At 46.0% G+C, this 24,700-nt stretch overlaps 1 protein-coding gene across 1 annotated transcript in view; it reads right to left on the bottom strand.

The window, feature by feature from the left end:
• The window catches only part of HDAC9 (histone deacetylase 9), a 508,513-nt gene that overhangs the window by 443,290 nt on the left and 40,523 nt on the right, over window positions 1-24,700 (bottom strand). The window contains exon 2 of the mRNA XM_066585479.1: window positions 22,130-22,241. Within this exon, the coding sequence (XP_066441576.1) occupies window positions 22,130-22,166 (37 nt within the window). The 5' untranslated portion in view covers window positions 22,167-22,241. The remainder of the gene's footprint in view (window positions 1-22,129; window positions 22,242-24,700) is intronic.

Raw genomic sequence — 24,700 nt, 5'->3', positions numbered from 1 at the left:
TAGGGTTACCACCCAGCCGGCAAATGACCAACCCCAATGGTAATTATATCATAAGACTGGTATTTATTTTTTACCAGCAATATCAATTGTTGGCAAAAATGTTTTGAACTGCTGTGGGGCAGGAGCCGAATGGCTCTATCCCACCACCCACTCCCCCTTGTCTGGCTGGGTAACAAAAAGTTAACAAACAGAACTCTATCACTCGCATTATCACAAGGTCACGGGCACTGTATGCAGAGGATACCCTGACTCCTCCCTCTCATTGCCTTATATCTACAATAAAAGAAATCAGAAAACAAAAATGCATATTATGTATCACCGCGTCTGTAAAACTCTGATCAAAGTTGTGCATTTTTTACCCTGCACAATGAACATCGTCAGAAAAAAAAAAAGAACGCCAGAAATGCGCTTTTTTGGTCACTCTGTCTCCAAGAAAAAATACAATAAAAAGCTATCAAAAAGTCGTATGTGGGGGGGCGTGGCCGGCTGATGGTGGAGTAAGTCGCATCTCCACACAGCGCCCGATTCCAGCACCAGCAATCGGACCTCAGACGAGACCTGGATCCCTTTGACTGCCCGGATAGGGAAGAAAAAGACTCAAGAGGGTTCTAAGAAGGCCCCAACCACCCAGGGAGGGAGCCTGGTGGCTTTCCTCTGAAGTACAGAGAGAGCGCAGCACTCTGAGCAAGATGACTCTGCTGACAGAGGAGCCGGCGGGACATGTGGGAGGAGAGCCGGTCACAGGGATCACAGCGGAGGGGACCTGCCGGAACAGAGATACCCGAGGTGTCTGCAGACAGCCTCCAGGTAGGGAGTGCGGCATCAGGTGGAGTTACCCTGTGTGCTCCGGCTGGCCACACACCTGCTGAGGAGACAAAGCAGGGGGGGGGTGAAGGGGAGTCCCAGAGAGACACTGTTGGTCCAGATAGTGCACCAAAGGCAGAGGTAGTGGGGCACTAGTGCAGCCAGAGGTGGGGGGATATCCCTGAAAGAGATCCCCCTGCACAAGTTCCCAATGCCAGAAGGCTCCCCCCCCCCCCCCCAACACAAAGCCCCAAGAGAAATAAAAAATATGGCCGCAGCTCCCCCCCCCCCCACCCACCCACCCCTTCACCATGTGTCCCAGCCAGAAGGGGAAAAATGAGATTCCCTGGGAAATGGGGATGTGGTGGAGATTGGCCAGGAGGGAGCTGACAGTTTGACAGGGTCTGCAGAGATGTCCCTCACATTCAGCCCACCATCCACAATGACCAAACAGGGACTACAAAGTTCTAGGAAGCTGAGCCCTTCCCCCACTGAATCCCACATCATTCAGGAAGATTGGGATTGGAAAGAGCACCTGTGGGATCTACCCACAAAGATAGAAATTAAGTATTTTTTTTTAAATTGAATCTTCTCATTAGGACATTGCTGCCCTCCAACAAGATATCAGTCACACAGGTCAGAGGATTGAGGTGATAGAGGACACACAGGAGCAAATTACTAATACCATGGATGCTCACTCCCCCAAGTTATCGCAACACTCCCAGCAGATCACTGAGTTATAATTCTTGCTTGACGTCATCGCAGAAACAACTAGAGAATAAGAGGTCTCACGGAGGAAATTGGCAATGCCCAGTTGGAACAGTAGGCCCGAGAGTTTTCAGAGATACTTCAGAAGACAGAATCCACCACTTCTTGGGCCCCAAATCCTCTGACCAGAACAGACCTAGAGACATTGTGTGCAGCGTGCATTTCTACAAACTGAAGGAACAGATCCTTCAACATGCTAGAAAGACTAGAGAATTCTCCTACAGAGGGGCCCTGCTAATGATCCTGTCAGATCTGTGACGTCATATACTCCAGCTACGAAAAGCCCTGAAACCACTGCTGACACTACTCCGTGAAAAAGAGATCAATTATCGCTGGGGTTTCCAGTTTTAGCTTCAGGCCAACAAAGGGGGCAGGTCCTCTGTTTAGAGGCTTGGGCAATTTGCCTAACTTCCTGGGCACTTTTGAGCTCCCGTCCTTGTCTCTCCTGGTCTGGCCAAAGTCCTCCTCTCTTCCACTGCCTCCTCCTAGAAGTGAATGACAGACAGCTGGCCAGGGACCGCGATGTTGACGTCGAGCGCAGCACCAAAAGAATTTGGAGACTCCAGCTTCCCCATCAAGAGACTTAACCAGAGAGAATCGGACGACTCTTCCTTGCATACTCTCCTGTGGGAGCCTAAGTTTGTCCAAGGGAAATAAGCTATTTCAGGGGATGGGGGCGGGAGCGGGTGTTCGATTGTTAAACGTTTTTCACTGTTCCACATGTAAACAATTTGAGTCTCCTCACTCACCGTCTAGGTGCTCTCCCTAAGGAAAATAGATAGCGTTTCTGACCCCAGGCCTCTCACTAGCAAAGCCAGACTCCTACTGTACACTGATGAAGGGCAAAAACCCTGAAACAGCTGTATGTACATGGAGTCTGGCTTTGCTTTTAAATCCCGGTCATTGTTACAAGGCTTGTATAAAAAGTCTGACTTTGGCTTGAAGGAATGCTGCTTTCCAATAGGTGGCACTGTAGAGGTTTTATTCCATCTCCCTTATTTACATGTAAGCAAAGGCATGGTTAGCCTTTGCAGTCTATCGAGCGACAATATTTCTTGTTTTATTTGTTACTTGTTTATGTCTGTGTCTTGTCCTCCTAGTGTGCCCTCCCTACACCTATCCCCTTTCTGCAGGGACTGGGCTGGGACTTCAGTGGTGGGCCTTTTACTTACACAGAGATCATGGGTGATCTGTCATGCAGTACGTTTAACACTAAGGGACTTAATATCCCACAGAAGAGAAGCCAGATCCTTTACCATTTCCACAAAAAGAGAGTGTTGGTGGCCATGTTCCAAAAGATGTATTTTAGGGTGGACAGCATTCCTGCCTGCAGCTCAAAGTACTCTCCCATCTGGTTCTATGGGCCCTACCCCTCCAAGAAAGAAGGTGTATTGATTGTGCTCCATAAGGGATTCAGACACTCTGTGCTGGACTCCAAAATAGATCCTGATGGTCATTACATCTTCCTGAAGGGGGATATAGATGGCGCTATAGTAACCCTGGATAACGTTTATTTTCCTAACTAGCAACAGGTTTCCTGTGCTACTAGGATACTGAAGGCATTTGTGGGATTCACAGACGGCTCCAAAATTATCCTGGGTGAAGACCTGAACCTGGTGCTGAATCCAGAGCTTGATGTGTCCTCGGGTAGGACCTCCCTCTCCCAATCGGCGTTACACTCACTCAAAAAAACCCTAAACGCTTTACACTTAGTGGAGGATTCTTCACCCGGGGTGCAGGGACTACACGTTTCATTTTGCCGTACACAACTCATACACTAGGATAGATGTGCTCCTGGTCTCATAGAGTCTATTGGACTGCTCCCCGAGGTGCTCCCTGGGTAACCTTATCTTGTCCAACCATGCGCCAGTCTTTGGGGATTTTACTACGTGGAGTGGCCACCCGGGGGGTACCTAGTGGAGACTCAACGATAATCTGCTTAAAGAACCCCTGTGCGTAGCTGACATTAAAAATGCAATCACAGAATTTACAGAAGTACATCGGGCCGACTCCACAGGGGCTCCCACCCAGTGAGAAGCGTTGAAATGCGTCATCTTAATCTCACACGGGGCTAGACTCAAAAGAGAAAACGCAGCAAAACTTCATAAACCTATCCTAAACCTACAGGCCAAAGAGGCAGCCAACAAAAGAGCCCAAAGAGATACACTCAAAGTAGAGATTTCGACCCTGAGAGCAGATACTAAAAATCATTAACCAACGATCCCTGGCCTTTAGAGACAGACTACGCAGAGGTGTCTTTGAGTACAAGGACAAGTGTGGAAGCTGGCTAGGGAAGGCTTTGCATCCCAGGGCATCCTTCTCCCACATTACTAAAATCCAGATGGGTGGGTGGGGCCTGGTCCACTCCACCTAGGACATTCTGGAGGAATTTACGAGATATTACTTCAAGCTTTACAATATTGAAAAGTCGGCTCAGCCAGACTCCCAACATAGGGTGAAGGAGACCGAGGCCTACCTGGCTGTTAACACTCCCAAAAGAATGACAGATGAGGAATCGGGGGGCTTGGAGGTGGGCTTCTTCTCTCTGGAGCACTCGGAGCTAATCAAAAACATAAAAGTGGGTTAGAGCCCACGACCAGACGGCTTCACAGCCCAGTTCTATAAAATGTTTCGGGAGGAGGTCTCACCTCTGGTCCTCAGAGTCTTTAATGCAATGGGGCATGGATGTCCCTTCCCGACCCAGGCCTTGATGACTCACATCACGGTCATACTGAAGCCTGGTAAGGATGCCTCTGTATGCGGCAGCTATAGACCAATCTCCCTTGTGACTAGGAGAATTATTCCTAGACTCTGGAAGTCCACAACGCCTCCATCAAGAGTGATGTGGGTGGAGGAGCTTAACGAACTTATGCACTTTGATGAACTGAAGATGGGAGAGAATGATACTCATGATGAGTTCTATAATACTTGGCAGGTTTGGATTTCCTTTCAGTCTTTGGAAAGATTTAAGAGATGGGTAGAATCTGAACAGTTTTGAGAAACAGCCCGGGTAACCCCATAAGAGGCTTGAAGTGATCTTTACTCGCATTGGGGCTCATTCCTTTTCCTAAGTCATCCTTCTAAGGATGTGATACTTTCTTTCAAGAATGGACTTTGGAGGCAAGAACACCAACTATATGTTCCTGAGGCTGGTCGTCTCGAAGTCCTCAAACTTGTCCATGATACCAAGCTGGCCAATCACCTTGGGGGTAACAAAGACTCTGGAAGTTCTGCTTCGTTCCTTCTGGTGGCCCGACTACAAGAGGCATGTGAAGAGATATGTCACCTCTTGCAAGGTATATGCCCGGAACAAGACACCACAAGCTCGCCCTCTGGGTTTCCTACAACCTCTTCTAACCTCATCCAGGCCTTGGGGATCTATATCAATTAACTTTATAGTGGACCTGCCCCCCTTGAAAAGAATGACTACCATCTTTGTTGCCATTAACTGACTTACAAAGATGGCTCACTTCGTCCCCATAGAAAAGATTCCCACCGTCGAGCACGCCATGGAGTTGATGATCCGGGAAGTTTTCTGTCTACATGGAATTCTGGATGATATCGTCTCAGACAGATGGATTCAGTTCACCTCAAAATTCTGTAGACACTTCTGAAAGGCCCTGCGAACTACCGTGAGTCTCTCCTCTGCCTTTCATTCGCATTCTAACCACCAGACCGAGAGAACTAACCAGACTCTGGAGCAGTTTCTTTCTGCTTCATCTTCCATCTTCAAGATGACTGGGTGGATTATCTATCAACAGCAGAGTTCATCTACAACAATGCCCAACACAGCTCAACCGCCCAGAGCCCATTCTACATCCTGTCTGTATTCTGGGCCTTCCTATCAGCACTCCTGTATGGATGGTCGAACACAGACTGACAACATTAGCTGAAACCCAGAAGAAATTGAAGGAGACCTTGCAAGTAACCCTGGATGTCTACAAAAGAGTAGCGGACAGACAGTGCCAAGCTGCCCCCACCTTCAAACTGGGCAACAAGGTGTGGTTATCCACTAAATTTAAGGTGTCATGTACATCCTCCCAAGCTTGGGCAAAGATTTATCGGTCCCTTCCAAATCACAGGGAGGATCAGCTTTCCGTTTAAAGCTCCCGGAGAGCTTCAGAATCCATCCTGTCTTCTGTCTTCCATGTTTCCCTGTTCATAGCGATCCAATGGAACACCTTTACCGGAAGACAGCAACCACCTCCTGATAAAGTACAAGGGCAAGATGAGTTTCTTTTAGAGAAACGACTGCAGTACCTGATGCAGTGAAAGAGATACAGACCGGAGGAAAATTGGAAGGGCCACCAATGTCCATGCCCCTAGGCTGACAATAGAATTCCATAACAAGTATCCAGGGAAGCCGGACATCTGGAGGTCATACTGGAAGGGGCTCGAACCTGGGAACTTCTGTGCTCCAGGCGGTTTCTCTCCCAAGTGAACTATTCAGCTCCTCTGCTGATCCTAGCATTGCCATTGCTCCTGTTAAGTCCACTTCCTGTCATGGCCCCACCCCGCTACTAATTGGGACTTCCTATAAAAGTCTGACTCTGTTTCAGATCCAGCGCATGATTATTCTGCTCCACAGCATTGATCAGCTCCACTTCCACCTGCTCCTCTGCTATTGCGACAAGACCTCCTGACACTGACTCCTGGCTTTCCATCTGACTGCGCTACCCACCTCATCCATTGTACTGTAAACCGAGAGTTCCTGTTGCTGATTACTGGCTCTTACCTGACTACTCTCCAGACCTGCGGCTGCTACATCTGAAGCTCCACCCTAGTGCCTGAGCTGCTACATTCTGTCAAGCCACACTCCAAAACCTCACCCCTTTTATCCTGGCTGCTATTTTTTGATAAGACTGGTAGCAATCCTAATTGCACCTTACGGTTATCACACCACTGCTGTGTGCTTTTTGCCTTACTCTTGAGCTGTGAAATCATGTGCTACTTTTCTTCTGCTGTAATGTCACAGTGTACAAGGAAACCTTTCTTATGTGCATTATCTATGCACTATGATATTACTGTGTGCATAATTGCTGTTCTGTAACATCACTGAGTAGATTATCATTGTTCATTATTCCTGTGCATTAGGGAGACTAACGAACAAATCGGCCAACACTGGGAATGAAGAACAATTTCTTGGTCTGGCCACTTAGGGACAGTCTTTATACTCAAACAATAATAAAACCAATGATTAACCGTGTTCTCCAGCAGGAGAGATACAGTTGTTTGTTACAAATGCGAACAGATGGAAGCAGTAGCTCTGAGTGCAACCTACATGAAGCCTAAATTGGTCATGATTTGGTGGTCGTTCTCATTCCCTACTGTTGCAGATACAATGCTGTACTTCTGGTGACAGCATTGATTGACTGGCCCCTGCTTGCTGCAGACATGATACCTGGACACACAGCCCTCTTACTGCACCACACATCCACTTATACACTGGGCACTACTACTTTATCACTATGCCAACCAACTTTCTGGAGGAAAGGTGCACATAGCATGCACATACACCCAACAAGCACTCCACCACCAGCAAATACTCCTTGGTTTATTACTTGGCAGGAAAACTACCTGCCTAATATAAGTCCATGTGAGCAATGTGATGCATTCACACCTTTGCATGTCTGCACTGGTGAAGGCTAACCACTGTGAGGTTCTCTATCAATCATGGCATCTAAGGTCTTTATTGCCCAGCACCATATTGGACCGGGCACTGTAGAACTAAATCACCTGAGATCCACTGTACCCTGCAACATAACATTGTCCCAGTGACATTCAGCTATTGCAACTAGCAGATTACGTGCAATAAAAACATAGGTCTTATGCCATGAACTCCACCTGAAAAAAAAGAAACCATACAAAACACACTATAACATAACCATAAAATCAGAACACTAGTCCCATATTTCCATAAGGGGCTCCTCCAGTGAGGTAGAAAAATTGGCTTCTACCTCATTGGGATTGTTTTTCCTTCCTCTGGATCAACATTGCAGGATAAAAGGTTGAACTGCGTGTAAGTCTGTATTTTGTCAGCCCTACAAACTATGTTACTATAATACTATGTATATACATGGTTCACACAACTAAACAGTAGACAGCAGTGTAACTGCCATGCTTTCCAAAAAATAAGACCTACCCCAAAAATAAGCCCTAAGCTAATTTTCGAGGAGGCTTGCAATATGAGCCCTAACCAAAAAATAAGACCTAGTTACACTACATTAAAAAAAAGAATACATTACCTAGTAGGCTTGGTCCAGGTCCCTCCTGCTGCTCTTTAGAGGTTCAGTACAGTTTCTGCAGTCCTCAGCCACTTGTACAACATAAATCTTACCTCCAGGAAGCGGTGGATGTGATTGGTTCTTCGACTGCTGCTCAGCCAATCAATGCAGCGCTGGATGAACTAATGCGATGGCTGTGATTGGCCACGGCTCAGCCAATTCATAAATCTACAACGCGATGGCTGTTGATTGGTTCTTCCACCACTGCTCAGCCAATCGATGTAGCACTGGATAAACCAATCACAGCCATCACATTGGTTCATCCTGCGCTGCATTGATTGGCTGACAGCAGTAAAAGAGCAATTCACAGCTATCACTTTCTGGAGGCGGGATTTATGCATCCTGTAACCAGAAAGTGATGTTGTATGAGTAGCCAAGGAATGCAGGAAGCACGTCAGAGCGCCGGGGAGCAGCGGGAGGGACCTGAACTGAGCCTGCTAGGTAAGTATAATAAGACACCCCCCCCCCCCCCCAAAAAAAAAAAAAATAAGACCTAGTGCCTTTTTGGGGTCAAAAATTTATATAAGACAGGGTCTTATTTTGGGTGGAACACGATATATTGAAAGCAGAACTTACAGTCCTCCATGACTGTTATGCCTGAGGGAGCCCAAATGAACTCTGCCACACCAGTATTATGAATAGCAAATGGTAGATCGGGTCCCGACATTGGGGCCCAGCAGCTTCAAGTTAGACTTCTGCACTGAAGTCACTTGGGGTTGTGGAGAATAAAAAACTAAAAGACGAATGAAAGAAAAACTGTAAAATATAGACTACTCTTCATCAGGACGGCAATTCATGTGCTGTCCAATCTTAACAGGCACTGCACATTGCATATCCTATTCTCATCTATAAAGACAATCCATTAAAGTCTACACCCAGTTTCACTAGAAAAGTCATTATAGAGCAGAACTTTGCAACATAATTGTTTGTTTAAATAATCATATTAGGATATTTTTCTTTTTAAAGGGGTTGTACCAAGATTACAAGTTATCCCCTATCCACAGTTTAGGAAGGGAGTCTCACTGCTGAGACTCCTGCCAATCTTAAGAATGGGGGTCCCATGTTCCCAGTTGTCTTCATTGTGGGATAACTGCAGCTCCCGCATTGAGGAGGAGACTAGATGGAGCGCTGGTCGCACAAGCACACCAATGCTCCATTCACTTACAATAGGACTGTGACGATAGCTGGGTGGCAAGCACTTGGGTATTTAAGTCAGTCCCATTGAAATGAATGGAGCACCAACTGTGCATCCTCAGTCAGCTCTCTATTCATTTTGACATCAATGCGAGGACAGAAGCAATCCCTTCAGTGAGAGGCAGAGGAGGATACAGGATCTCCATTCTCGAGATCGAAGGGGTCTCAGAAGAGAGACCCCCAGCGATCAGCAAGTTATCCGCTATGACTTTTAATCTTGGTACAACCCCTTTACCAACCATTCTTCTCTGCATGCCAGACTGCTGTCTTCAGTGTGCCTCAGTTCTGATGCCCCGAACATACTTCTTCTATACTGAGGGTGGAATAGCCCATATATAAAGTCTATAAAAATATTAAGTACTTTAATGAAAGTTCATAGAATACATAGCATTAAAAAGCTTGTGGCAGAGAGTCAGCAGTACCTAAATAAAAGCACAGGGCCATAGTAGTTAATGTAAGTCTGCCACAAAATAATTTAGCAAAACTTAATATGCATACTGCCAGGTGTCACACAATACACAGAGCAAGCTAGTATTCCCCCATAGAATACAAAGGGGGGAAATAATAAGCAGTAATTAAGTAGATAAAGAGTAACTATGAAAATTGTTCAGTCAAATGTAATGACCATTATACACTTCAACATACGTAACGTGCAATTATACCTTTATTATGTGAAGCAGAAATAAAGAAGGAGACATAACACTGGAGAACTGAGCCCCAACTCCAATGGTTTCATCTGGGAATGCGCGCTCCCTGAGTCGGATGATGAATTGATGCATGCAAGGGACCCCAGAAAGGTGCACAAATTGCACATGTTTTCCATTAATTGAGCCTTGACTCAACCAAAAAAATGACTGTTCTGCTGTACTGTACTTTATGTTGGAACTCTACGTTATCTGCTTGTGAATCAACAGTATGGAAATCAATCTCTCTAAATGAACTTGCTTTATATGTTCCACACTATATACTGTACAATAAAGCAACAAAGTAATGATGTTGACTCTCTTTTCAATATGCACTCTGATGCATTCTTCTAAATAATTGGAAATATTGAGCGTTATGGGAGAATCCATTTGTTGGGGCTATAAACATTTTACAGCAGCTTGCGTAAGGGGTTAAAGGCCCATGCATATATTTAAGAATATTACGGCTGTTTCTGCCAGGACCTGAACTGCCCATTGATTGGCTGATGGGCTAGGTATTCAAGTCAGGTCCTGTTCCACAGCTGTAGTGTGACTCAACAGTTTTTTGCAGTGAGCCTTGTGAGAAGTGAGCTGCCGCAGTGCTACTGGAAAGCTGGGTTTTCCTGTATCAGAGAGAGTGCACCTCAGTTCCTGGATTGGCACTACCCAGCTGTTTCAATGCAAGTGCCAGAGGGAGGCCTGGTGATCGTCCAAGGAAACGTCAGCTACAATCACCAACCACAAGTGCCAAGGCTTCACCAAGAGAGAGACCACAAGCAAGAGCAGATAGACCAACAGACAGTATCCAGATATTCAGGTTTCAGTGGTGTGTAATCATGACTACCATCACCCAGGCTCACTAGTTTGACTTTAATCACTGTATAACTTCCCCAAAGGTACTGTGTTAATAATTTGTTCAGAGGTTAGTGACTGCATGTTTCAATTAGCAGATTTAGTCATTGGTTTAGCAAAGTTCCTGCAAGGCTGAGTAACTTCAGACAGCATCTGTGGAGCTATTTACTCATAGCTAGGGTAAAACATGTATTGACTGTGATAATTCTATATTATGCATGCAATATTAAAGAACGCTAGTCTTAGGGTAGAAACTGAATTATAGCGTTAATCAGCAACGTAACTATAAGGGATGCAGAGGATGCGGTTGCACCCGGGCCTAGAAGCCTTAGGGCACCCATAAGGCCACTCTTTTCCATATAGGAAGCCCAGTACTAAGAATAAAGCATTATATTTGGGGGCCCTGTTACAGGTTTTGCATTAGGGCTTCAAGTTATGCCTCTGGGTACGGGTACAGGTAAAGGTTGGGACTGAGCTTGAACTTTTGCACCCGGGCCCCTGAGCCTTTAGTTATACCCTGTTAGTAAACTCTTTGCATTGTATCCAAATAATAATGTTGCATGTTATTGCCATATTGTTTATCGTACATTCAGTAAAGCGTTGATTGTTCAACCGAACTGTTGTAAAGCCTCTCCATCACCAGCCTCATATTCTGCACCTGCAACCCGTTTCACTTTCATGCTATCACAAGTTGTGTGTGTGTCTCACTCCCATACAAAATTGGTTCAGGAAATAGTTATATGTTGATGGTTTTAATGTAGCACAATTATGAGTGGTGCAGAAACTATATTCCCCATATAGTCCTAGCATAAGGCCGGCTTAACACAGGCATAAGCGTATTTGCACGTGCCTGAGCACTGCTTTTTTGTGGAATGCACTATGCTTATTTGCATATTTTACCCACAGCCCATGTTCATTTGCACGGGGCCAAAAACCCACCGATTGAAATGGCTAATTAGTTCCAGATATGTTCTTTTTCCTGCCCAATTATGCAGTGTTTCACACATCTCTGTGTGTATTTGCGAACCCCCTATTGACTTCTATGGGAATCTTTGGTGTGCAAATATACAGAAAAATAGTTGCTTTTTTTTTTTTGCAATTGAACTACACAAATGTGAATGAACCTATTGTAACCAATGGGTTCTATTCTCTGCGTATTGTGCACACAAATTTTGGGTGCGCAAATACGCCCGCGTGAAGCCCGCTGTTTATACGAATGCAAATCCAAGCAGTTATCCAAGCAGGGAGTTATTTTTTATCTCAGCAAATAACAAAAGCAACTGACATAATGTACCAAGCAGGTCTATTTCCTGCACTGTAGTTCTGATGACACAGAGAGCTCGGGAGAATAAGCCGCAAGAGAATAAAGGTACAAAAATATTGTCTCAAATAGCAGGTCTAAAACCCCAGTGGTGATTAAACCAGATGGTTCTATTTTAGAAAAGCGCCACTTATGAGAACAATCAGGAGCAGTGCCCACCCCCTTGGCACCTCGGGACAACTAAGGACAAGACATACACATATATGTGTCCCATGAATCCTCATGTGCTATCAATCATCCCTGTGTTAGTGACTTCTGGAAGAAGCTATTCTATCCCAATGTCCCTGCCAAGACGCTGGAAGAAGCATACAGGACTATTTCTAAAAGGCGGCAGTCATCTTGATTCTGTATTACGAAGCATTAAAGCTCGCTGGCTGTACTGTATATATCCCTGCTGATCTAGGTTACCTTTTGTGAGGTTATCATATTAGAGGCGATGTATCGACTAGAGCATAATTATAACACCCCGGGTAATAACTTCAGTGATAATGAAATGACACACCACGTCTATTATTTCAGCAGTTTAGTGCTCTGCATATCCTCTTCACTTCCAGCTCTATTTCATTGCAATCTGTCACAATATATATTATTTTAATGCTGGAACATAAAATATTCAAGCTCTGTAGTGATTTCAAGCTATCGGAAACAATTTCTGCGCCATCAGAATTTTAAATATTTCATGCAACATGTTTGGGGACAGAGTTAACCAATTTCTTGCCATAAGCTTGGAAAAAAAAGTATGGCCCTAGGAGTACTGAAATTCTGTATTTAAAGGATTATTCACACAAGCGTTTATTGGCTACATTTTCACCGCCGGCCGATATATGCGACCATCTGATGCAATGGATTCCAATGCATCAGCGCAGATGGCTGATTTTCCAGTGCGTGAAAACGGCCATCCCAAAAAGATACAGTGCGGCCGGAGTACAGCAGAGAAAAAAGGGAGGTAGGATGGAGTTTAGCAGAGGCTCTACTAAACTCGCTCTGACCCTTGGCGGCTGCCAGCAAGGGGAGGGGGCGAGAGATTAGCATACTACCTCCCTCCACGCCCCATCCCACCTCCTTCCTTTGCCGACAGCCGGTGACGGGCAGAGAGGTGAGGCAGTTTAGCAGAGCTAAACTCTCTCCCCCCGCCCGATGGTATTCCGGGTGCAGCATATACTTGCTGCACCCAAGCCATCTGAACAGGCGCATAAACAGGAAATGTAGCCGTGACTTGGATATGGCTGCCTCCTGTACTCGCGATTATCGGCCGTGTTGCGGCTGATCGAAAGTCGCAGCGGCCGTGTGAAGGAGCCCTCAAGGGGACGTTCAGTCAAAATGATCTGTATTTCATGGACAGGTGAGTATTTTCTCTCAGACCGCTAGTTATGTGTAATAGAGAGCTTAGTCCCCCTTGGAACTGCTTGGAGAATATGACGCAACAGTTTAAAAAAACTAATGCTGATTAGAAAGTCCGAAATCTCTAAGCAGTGCTAAAAAGGGGATAAAGGTGCTCTATAGGGTCTCTTTAATCTATAGAGTCCTTTTATTCTGAAAGTCATTGGTGATCTAAGATCCCAGGCTCCAATAATTTAATATAACATATGACAATCATGTAGTATCATCCCTTTAGATGGAAGGTTAAACTTTAACCCATTAAAGCGACCCTCCGGGCCTGGACAAACAAAGATTACCAAACCGCTTCTCTGGCTAAGAGGTCTTTTACACGGTATAATACGCAAAAAAATTGTGACTATTAGAACCCACGGTTTCCTATGGAAATGTTCAGATGAAGGAATTTTAGCCGGGCAAAGAACTCACACCTAAAAAGAAAGGACATCAGCGACTAAATTTCACGCAACTCCCATTCCGTGCTGCGGGAAAAGATAGGACCCGACCTATGTTTGCTGCGCTAAGCGCAGGAGTTTCCATAGGCACCTATAGGAGCTGGACAATAAGGGATGAGAAGAGAGTGCTGCAATGCCACTAATCCCAGAAGCATGTTTTAAATGTCCCACTGTACGCTCCTGTTAGTCCCCACGGGGGTGACAGGACTCCCCAGGGGTTCCCTTTATCTCCGCAGGGTTGGAGGGATTTCTGCGCAACAGGGAGAGAGATAGATGAAGGGAAACCCTCTTCATCACTGAGGACTCCCTTCATCTCCACGGGGCTGGAGGCATTTTCCCGCAGCAGGGAGAGATGGATTTCCCTATAAATTTAGTATTGGTGTAATCCTACTGGCCCACAGAATACAATTAACATGGCATTTTTGCTGCCAAGTGTATGCCATAAAAACAAGACCCCACTGAAAATGGTCAAATTGAGTGTTTTTTAAAAGTTTTTCAGTACATTAAATGGTACCATTGGAAAATACCACTCGTCCCGCAAAAAACAAGCCCTCAGACAGCTAGATCGACAGAAAAATAAAGTTACGAATTTTTTGAAAGTGGGGAGGAATAAAATGAAAAAAATGGCCTTTTATGGAAGAACCATTGACTGAAAAATTACTCAATCGAGGGATTTTGAGCAATTGTTAGCCCACATAAACATGAGACCCAACGAGGTACCATGTGACAAGCCATTTCTCGCTCAGTGTAAACAGGCAGTCATTCATCTTTAAATGACTACCTGTTCACAGTGAATGGAGGCGAGTGGCTTGAAGAGATCCCCGTCCCACTCCGCCTCCATTTACAGAAGCGATAGCCGGCCCGTGTAAGGTAACCTTTAGGAAAGCTGCTTCCACATTATATGTAGGCTAAAACAGACAGCAAAGCTAACAGGTTCAATTTAATCCAATGAGGTAACACTTGTGACAATTACTGATGCAGTGACACTAAATAATGCTGCTATGCTAGCAAAGTTCTGCACGAACCGCCTATAGTACCCTACAATGCCTAAAAAGCTCTCACCTGCTTTGTAGTAGTGGGTTGTGGCCAGTCCTGAATGGCTTCAAGTTTATTGATCTGGGGTTTTATAACACCCCTGCCTATTACATACCCCAGGTATCGTGCTTCTTCGAGGCCTATGGCGCACTTCTTTGGGTTTGCTGTGAGCCCTGCTTTTCTAAGGGAGTTCAGTACTGCCTGTACCTTGGGTAGATGGCTGTCCCAGTCTTCGCTAAAGATGATGATATCATCTAAATATGCTGACGCATATTGACGATGGGGTTTTAGTATGATATCCATCAATCTTTGGAAAGTTGCTGGGGCTCCACGCAAACCGAAGGGTAGGCAGATGTACTGAAACAACCCTTCTGGTGTGGCAAACGCAGTCTTTTCTTTCGCGCTCTCTGTAAGGGGAACCTGCCAGTAGCCTTTAGTAAGGTCGAGAGTGGAAAAGTACCTGGCATGACCCAGTCTCTCAATTAACTCGTCCATTCTCGGCATTGGGTATGCGTCAAATTTTGACACGTCATTTAGCTTCCGGAAGTCGTTACAGAAGCGCAGAGAGCCATCAGGTTTTGGTATCAGCATGATAGGGCTGGACCATTCGCTTTTCGACTCCTCAATTACTCCGAGGTCTAGCATTTTCTTGACCTCCTCTGAGATGGCTCGTCTGCGGGCTTCTGGAACCCTGTACGGTTTCAACTGAACCTTTACCCCTGGTTCAGTTATAATGTCGTGTTTTATGACACCAGTACGCCCTGGTATATCAGAGAACACATCTGAGTTACGTTGTATAAATTCCCTCAACTCTTGTTGTTGGGATTTGGACAGGGACCCTGATACACACACCTCTGGGACCTCACCATGGGGGGTGCTCACTGCAGTCAGGGCTTCTCTGTCCTTCCATGGCTTAATTAGGTTTACATGGTACAACTGTTCCGGTTTCCGCCTACCTGGCTGGTATACCTTATAATTTACCTCTCCGACTTTCTCAATTATTTCATAGGGCCCTTGCCATTTGGCTAGGAATTTACTTTCTAGGGTGGGCACCAACACTAGTACCCGATCCCCAGGGTTGAAGGTTCTCACCTTGGCGGACCTGTTATATACCCGGCTTTGGGCTTCTTGAGCCTGCTGTAAATGTTCTCTAACAATGGGCATGACCGCCGCAATTCGATCCTGCATGAGGGAGATGTGTTCAATAACACTCCTGTAGGGGGTGGACTCGTGCTCCCAGGTTTCCTTAGCTACATCAAGGAGCCCTCGGGGATGTCTACCATAAACTAATTCAAAGGGAGAGAACCCAGTGGAGGATTGTGGGACTTCACGGATTGAGAACATTAAATATGGCAACAGACAGTCCCAGTCCTTCCCATCCTTATTGACTACCTTTTTTAGCATGCTTTTTAGGGTCTTATTAAATCTCTCAACCAGACCGTCCGTCTGTGGGTGGTACACCGACGTCCGTAAGTGCTTAATATTCAGCAGCTTACACAATTCCTTCATGACCTTTGACATAAAGGGGGTTCCTTGGTCCGTCAGGATCTCTTTTGGTATGCTTGTGCGGGAGAACATGTGAAGTAGTTCCTTTGCAATACCCTTGGATGACGTATTGCGTAAAGGAACGGCTTCGGGGTAACGGGTGGCATAGTCTACAACCACTAATATATGTTGGTAACCCCGGGCAGACTTTACCAAGGGCCCAACTAGGTCCATAGCGATCCACTCAAACGGCACCTCTATGATGGGCAAGGGCACCAAGGGGCTCCGGTAATGGGGCATAGGAGCTGTTATTTGACACTCCGGGCACGACTCACAGTAACGTTTTACATCACCATGTACCCCCGGCCAGAAAAAACGCTGAAGGATGCGTTCCCTAGTCTTTTCGTTCCCAAGATGACCTCCCAGAACATGCTGGTGCGCCAGGTCTAAGACCATCCTACAATAAGACTGAGGTACCACCAGCTGTTCCACAACCTCCCCACGGACCTTGTCAACCTGATACAACAATTCTTGATTGACTGCCAGGTGTGGAAACACAGTATCAGCCCCTGGGAATTGAGGCTCCCCATTTAGTACTTTAACATTTTCCCTGGCCTTTACTAAGGTGGGGTCTCGGAGCTGCTCAGTTCCGAAATTGGCACGTGAGACCTCTAAGTCAGGCATAGCAACCACTTCGTCCTGTACCTCCGTCTCACCCGCTAGTACTGTTAAGGGAAAGTCATCCCCATTCTCTTGGGTCACCCCTACTGCTGGAACCGTACCCTCAGGGTCAAACGGTTCTGGACACACATCATACACATTTGCATTATCATGAACCTTATTTGCAGACGACCCTCGGTGTCGCCACAAGTCCCAAAATAGGGGAAAGTCTCTCCCGAGGATCACGGTGTGCATTAAGGATTTTACGACGCCCACCTCATGGGTGGCAAGTCCACACGGAGTCTCAAGTCTTACAAGGGCAATAGGATACTCCTTGGTGTCCTCATGCACACACACAACCCCTATGCGACGGCCGGTGAAGGTTGTGGGATCAACCAGGCTGGAGTGCACCAGCGTAACCAAGCTCCCTGAGTCCAGTAGAGCTGTCACCGCAAAGTCATTCACCTTTAGGTGACATAATGGTCGATCAGTCTCTGACACAGTCTCTGCAGAACATACTGGCCGTGCGAACATCGACCTCCGCCGGGCATAGTCACAGTCCATGGGTTCCACGGTAAGTGGACAGTTGGCGGCAATATGCCCGGGCTCAGGACAGCGCCAACATAGTATGGGGCCCCGGTCCCCTTGGGGTTCTACCCGGGACTGGACTGTCCAGTTGGGACTTCTCTTCTGTCCCACATGATCCCCCTCTGAGCCGCCTCCCTTTGGGACACTTTTGACACCCCTTACATACGGAACAGTCTTACCAGGTGCTCCGGTCGACTTGCTGTTCCCGGGGTTGGAACGTCGAGGAGGCACGGCTTGCAGTAAGGCCTCCGTGGCTTTATACCTCTCGACGAGGCTCACGAGTTGGCCCACATCCTGGGGACCCCCTTGTCCCACCCAGTGCTGGATTGCAGGGGGCAACGAGCGGATGAACTTGTCCAGAACCACTCTTTGTACGATCTCCGCCGGGGACGACTCCTCTGGCTGCAGCCACTTTCTCACCAGGTGGAACAGGTCGTACATCTGGGAGCGAGCTGGTAGGTCGTCCGTGAAAGTCCAGGCGTGTACGCGTCGGGCCCGCACATGGGTGTCCACGCGCAAGCGTGCCAGGATCTCACCTTTGAGCTTATTATAGTCCTTGGCATCCTGCTCCCCGAGGTCAAAGTAGGCCTTTTGGGGTTCTCCTGTCAGGAAAGGCGCTACTACCTCCGCCCACTGAGGTGCTGGTAATTTCTCCCTCTCGGCCACTCTCTCAAAGATCGTGAGATAGGCCTCGATGTCATCGGTGGCCGTCATCTTTTGTAAGGCCGCCTGTACCGCGGTACGGGTGGTGGGGAGCGAACCAGACGACCTCTGCACACTTTGCGCCAGGAGAGCATTAGTCTCGGCCTGAGCTCTCATGGCCTCCTCATGGATCTTTTGCTGGGTCGCCGCCACTTGTTGCTGCTGGGCCAACGCTTGCTGTTACTGCACGTTCATTTGTACCAGCTGCTTTATCAGTTCCTCCATCTTGGCAGTATCTGATGGCTGTGCCGTTGCAGCTTTCACCCAGGACATGGGGGTTACAGCACTCTCAAGTCAATCTCTCTTGGGCGGTTGCAGCAAAATGTCCATTAATTGGTGTATGTCTCTTTAAGACCGCTGCCCGCATCCTCCACCATATGTGAGGGATTAGCGTTTAGGATCGGTAGCAACCTGGGCATAAGCAGTCAGAGACAGTGACACTTGCGATAAAGTCCTTAGTCCAGGCTTCACCTGGGTTTATTTCAGTGCAAACAAAGCAAAATACAAGCCTTAACTCCAGGCAAAGTAAATCCTGCTCGTCCGAGCACTTACTAAACATGTAGCGTCCCTGTCTACATACTGGTAACCAAATGGCTCCTGCACACAGCCAGCCAGGCTCTCAGACCTGCAGAGGTCTCAGCTCTTCCCCTGGCCCTGTAGGCCCAGGCTTTATAAGGCCTGGTACCAGCCCCACCTGGTACGTGGGAGGGAACATCCCACCCTTCACTTTGGTCACTCCAGGAAAAGCCGGCCCGGATTATGCGGCTTGGAGCCACTTACTTGCTACAACGTGTCAGTAACTTAGTGTTACTGACACCATACTGCCGGCTTCCTCCACCGAGCCCAGGCTGCTCGGTGGCACGTATCTGCCCAAGCGCTCCCCAAAGCAGCATAGGAGAGCATCCTAGGCGAAATATACCTGCCCTCCAGCACCTTGCCGGTCACCGTCTCACAATATATACAGTATCCAGTAGTCACAGTATAGGATGGTCAAAGCTCACCTCTTTCCCCCTCCCTGCAACAATGATCTCTCTACACTTCACAGGTCATACTTAAATGAGTCTCCCATAGAAGTCATGGGGTCTCTGCCTGCCTGCTTTTTTACTGAATTTGTTTTCTGATTTTAGTTTAATTAGGTATAAAAAGCTAAAAAAATATATATTTTAAGTTGTTTTTAAAATTAGTGTATTTACACTAAAATAAAGTACAGAAATAGGCATCTCATTTTATATATTTTTTATTGTGTAATTTTTTTTCTTATCTTTATAACATTTTTTTAACATCTATGTCCCCTATTACATCATATAAGACATCTGGGGTTCATTTGCATTGTCTTTTTTTTAAATTTCACACTTTTACACTGTAGCTGGGGCATCCCTAAGAGCCCCAATTACAGGGGAAAACATTCCCTATAGTGACAGTAGTCACTAGCAGAGCTGATCTGGGTCTGTAGGACCCTGAGGCTCTGCCATTGCAGGGGGCCCCTGGCGGTCACTTGAGCGTCGGGTCGAATAGCGGAAGTGACACTTCTGCTTTCTCCCTTCACTGCGTATCACTCATTGAGTGCTAGATAGCCTGCAAGAGAGAAGGCAGAAGCAGTTAAAAACTGTTTCTACCTTCTCCTCCGGGTCCTGGGCTGTCCATAACAGTCGAGGACCCGACCTGCTCCTGCTGCATTGCAGGAGTTTTAGTCCCACGCTGTATTTTTATCATCAGCCAAGATTAAAGCCCAGGACCATGCACCATAAATATATTTTGCATGTATTTGGGAACCCATTCCAATGAAGTACGCCAGCCTGTTTGCCATAGCCAACCACCCATTCGTCTCTGTAAAATCCAGAGCCTTAGAATCAGTGCTGTCATTAGGACTTGCTCTGCTATGAGTCATTTGCTGCTACTTGCAGAGGACAGAGGTGACCAGTCTGTCCCTTGTGATACGTAACTGGAGATAAAGCAAGAAATGAGATCATTTTGATTGCTAAGATGGCAGGGGCCGGCCCGAACATCATTACGAGGCACATTGGTTGCGTTCTTTATTGCTGTGGAGATAAACTTAAGGGAAATGTAGCATTTGTAAAATCCTATTTATGGATATTACAAAGACGATAAAGAAATGCAGCCACTTAGGTGATCAGTCTTAGCGGTATTACCGGGTTGTACAATCCGTATCAGTCTTTTATTCCAGATTGCAACAGTAATTCCATTCTGGTTTAGCTGGCATCAGACAAACCCGCTAATTAAAGGATTGCTTCTTTTTCTCTCAAGCAAACAAAATTGCTGTTTTTAATACTTGGATAGACGTTTCATATTCTTCAAACAGCAATGAATGCGCAAATATTTATAATCCCGATGGCTTGAAAAATACAAACAAATCTATAAAGAAACTACATCGTCAACGTTGACTCCTATTCTATTCTAAATGGGAGTTGGCCTTGTGGGCAAGCACCATATTGGAAGACCTTATCAACATTTTCTATGAGTAAGGCCGCCTGCACACGGGCAGGAATCCCGCGGGATTTCCGCCACTGAAAGCCTGCATAGGAGTGCATTACAATACGTACTCCTATGCAGACGGCCGCGGTTTGGCCGCGCAAAATGTCGCGCGGCAAACAAACCGCGGCATGTCCTATTTCTGTGCGGGGCTCACAGAGCCTCGCACAGAAACGTCACTCACCCAGCCGCCGGCTCCGGTGTGCGCATGCGCCGGCTGCCCGTCAGCTGGCACATGAAAGAGCCGGGGCCGCGGGGCGCGGGTGAGTACGCACTCCTCCCTGCAGGCGCTCGGGTCGGGTCCCGCGGCGAGAATTCTCGCCGCCGGATCTGACCTGCCCGTCTGCAGGTGGCCTAAAGGTGAATGCCCAGGGACGGATTTGCATCGCGTTTCCTGCGGTGGAAATCCATGCGAGAATTCTGCAGGGCAAGGTTCTATTGAAGCCAATAGCTTTCTGCCTGCCAACGCAAACATGCGGATTTGTACCACCGATTTCCGCAAGTGTGAAAAAAGCGCAGCATTTTCTAATTTATCAATGGAAGCGAAACCACGGAAATCTGTGTGGAAAGCGATACCTGTTTTGATTCACGGTACTCCCGCTGCGTAAACCCGCAGGCGTATTCCACATTGCTCGTGGGCATGAGCCCTAAACAGGCACCACAATATGGGTAGACAAGTGAGAGACCTTCTTTCCTACAAATGGTGCAAAAGATGGGGCAAATCAATGCTTTGCCTCCCTGTCTGTTATGTTTGTGCAGGGCGCAAGTACGACGCCCTTCATAGACGTCATCAACATGTCAGCCCAAGACATAACTAATGTCCGCAGCGGACCAATATAGACATGTATTATATCACCAAAATGTGCAAAACACAAAATAGGGCAAATAATGGTAACAGAAATACGGGAATAGGAACTCTATCACTAACCAACTTTGGAAAGGCAGACCCTACCTACTGTATCAGCAAGGCCATCACCCAGATACAGGTGGACCCATATCAGGAACCTAGGGGGCCTAGTCTGTCTCCTAAATGGAGGATAGAGAAGATGTTTAAAACAAACCTGTCACTTGCCCAAAATACCATAAACTAACTTATGGTGCTCTTAGGGCAGGTCACAGGGATCCAGGTGCTATATTTTTCATACTCATCCGCTTACTGGTTTCCACAGTGCCCACCTGTGAGGTCCAATAATCGGATTCTTTCCAGAGTCTTATACGTGCACTCTCTATTATAGACCTGTATTTCACAGTGTGGCTCCTGCAAATAGCTAATCAGATGAGGTGTTGGGCATCAGACCCCCAATGATCAGATATTGATGACCTATCCCAAGGATATCAATATTATCAATATTATAGTCCCAGAAAACTGATTGCTCAAAATCATGCAATCTAGAAATGATGTAAAATGATAAATAAGTATATTAAAGGGCTGACCTGGTTCTGCTGTGGAGCTCACGGTTGGAGAAGACATGCTGACCAACTTTTAAAGGAGATCAAATCCCCGATCTTGTAATGACAGTGAAAGTTGTTTCAGTGACCAGAAATTCTGCAATCAGAAAGAAAGATTTTGACCTCAACTATCTTCATTGTTTCAGAAGTAACTTAAGTCTCATTAGCTATATGCCTGCAGCATAATTACAAGTAATGATAACACTTCTCTTTGCTATTTTACTATTTGTATGATAAAACAAATTTCCCTCTACTATTGAGAGGCAAAACAAGTAAAAGAAAAAACATGGAACCTACACTCATTGACAAAAAATAATACACCCCGATAGAAATGCCCGATTGCTGCAAAACTCAGCACGCAGATAAGGCCCATTTACATGTAACAATTATCACTCAAAATTCGTTCAAATGACTGAAAATGAGCGACAATCGTTACATGTAAACATGGGCATCGTGCACTTTTCATTTGAACGATGATTTTAAGGTGAACTTAAAATCCATAGTTCAGCTAAAGGAGATAAAGCAAACACATTTATCTCTGAGTAGACTGCAGGTTGTTATCTCCGCGGGGAGCCAGCAGATAACACTGTAAAGTGTCGAGAGCCCAGATGACAACAATGCAGCTGTGTGTACAGCTGGGTGTGTGATTAATCACATGCTGGGCTCTGCAAACAGCTCCTGAAGGCCCTTTTACATGCAAATGGAGATAATGTGTTAATGGCCATTAACATTTTATGCAAAAAGATCGCTAAAACTTTCAATCTTTCAGTTGTTTGAAAGATTATCTTTGTGTGTTAATGGGCCTTTATATATCAGGCAGAGATGTACATGATTACAGTTTTAGTCTGATTAGACACTGGGTCTAACCACCAGAGGCCATAACAGTGCTTCCTCCATTGCCCTATGAAAAGGCTCTCAGAGGCTACTTTTGTGTACAGATGTAGCAATCATTAACATGACTTGTAGTCATTGTAGTTAAGTTATTATAATAGGTTTAATGGCAAGTTAATGGTTGCTACATCTGTACCTCTTGTTGAGAGATTGTTGACTGCTAAACATACTTTTATGATGCAGTCCAAGACAATTTGCCCAGTTAACAGACTTTGAGAGGAGGCACATCATTGAAATGAGAGAAGCAAGATGGTTGTTTCGATTAATTACCCGCCACCTGGGCCTTTCTGACCAAGCTGTTAGGAGGTGTTGGGAGCAGTGGTTATGTCAAGGCACACACACATGGCAAACAAGCTTCAACCGGCAGTGACAGACCACTAGTAGAGAGGATCATTTGATCCACCGACAAGTAATAGTTTCATTGTCCGTTATCCAAACACAAGAGGCACCTTCATTAGAGAACCCTGTCCGGACCATTTTCAGGTGCGTGCTTAGCAGAAGGAAATTTAGTGTCACGGCACCCATTACGTGTCCTGCCATTACCACTCCAACACCGTCACCTTTGCAGTGGTGTCATGAACAAGAAACCTGGACCGCTATGGACTGGAACCAAATCATCTTTAGCGACGAATCCAGGTTCTGTTTGGGAGCGAGAACAGTTGTATGGAGGCCTCGTGATGAGAACTTCAATTCTGCCATTGCTGTGCATGTACTCCTATAGACTTTTATAGGAGAGCACACTCACAGGACTCTAGAAAGAGTTAGATTTTCGGATCGCAGGAGCAGGTGAGTATAAAATGTACATCAGCCATCTCCCTGTCACATCCCCTAACAGCACCACAACTTAGTTTATAGTGCTGTGGGGACGTAGCAGATTCCCTTTAAGGCCAGTTTCTCGAAATTCTCACCCAACCGCTTGTCTAATAGCCCAAACTAACAGCATCATAACAATTGCTGCTGAACAAGGTCCACAATACAGGTGCAAAAATGTATGCATATTACATATTACATAAGTTGGTTCTTGTCAAACCAAACTAAAGGAGATTCAAGCCAAAGCTGGAGGATACAAAATATCCAGAACAACGGAGGACCTCCGGTGTGGTTTCATTTACCGATCATAGGCTTGCTTAAAGAAAATGTAGAATATAATCTAACTAGGGATTGAAGTCCCCTGTGTAAGCCTTTGATGGTAATTTACTAATGCACAGTGTGCTTTGCAATATGTATCTCTATAATGGAGAAGCACTTTACAAAAGGAGACTGCAAATGAAAGGCAGACAGGAAGAGAACGGGCTGGATTGACAGGAGAGACAATTGTATTCATTTATTTTGGAAAACTACAAAATACGTAAGGTGGTACGATAAGAGGAAATGTAGAGGTTGTTCGTGTAAGGTGCAACAAGAGAAACAGATGGTATATTATACTATAAGCAGGGGTGTAGCTAGATGATCATGGGCCCTGGTGCAAAAGTGCAACTCAGCCAACACTTCCCACCCCTCTGTAGTGTTTATGTTCACTGCCGCAGAAACTATCTTAAATTTTTAGTGATGACTACCCCCCACACCACCCCCCCCCCCCAAAAAAAATCCTAAACTTTTGTATACATTGGAGATAACATATCTATAAGGCAACTTGACAACTTTTTTAACATAGTAGGCTTAGAG

Source organism: Eleutherodactylus coqui, chromosome 12 (genome assembly GCF_035609145.1).
Source record: "Eleutherodactylus coqui strain aEleCoq1 chromosome 12, aEleCoq1.hap1, whole genome shotgun sequence".
Classification (NCBI taxonomy): domain Eukaryota; kingdom Metazoa; phylum Chordata; class Amphibia; order Anura; family Eleutherodactylidae; genus Eleutherodactylus; species Eleutherodactylus coqui.
Note: the sequence above shows the minus strand (reverse complement) of the source record. Positions and strands in the feature narration are given on the sequence as shown.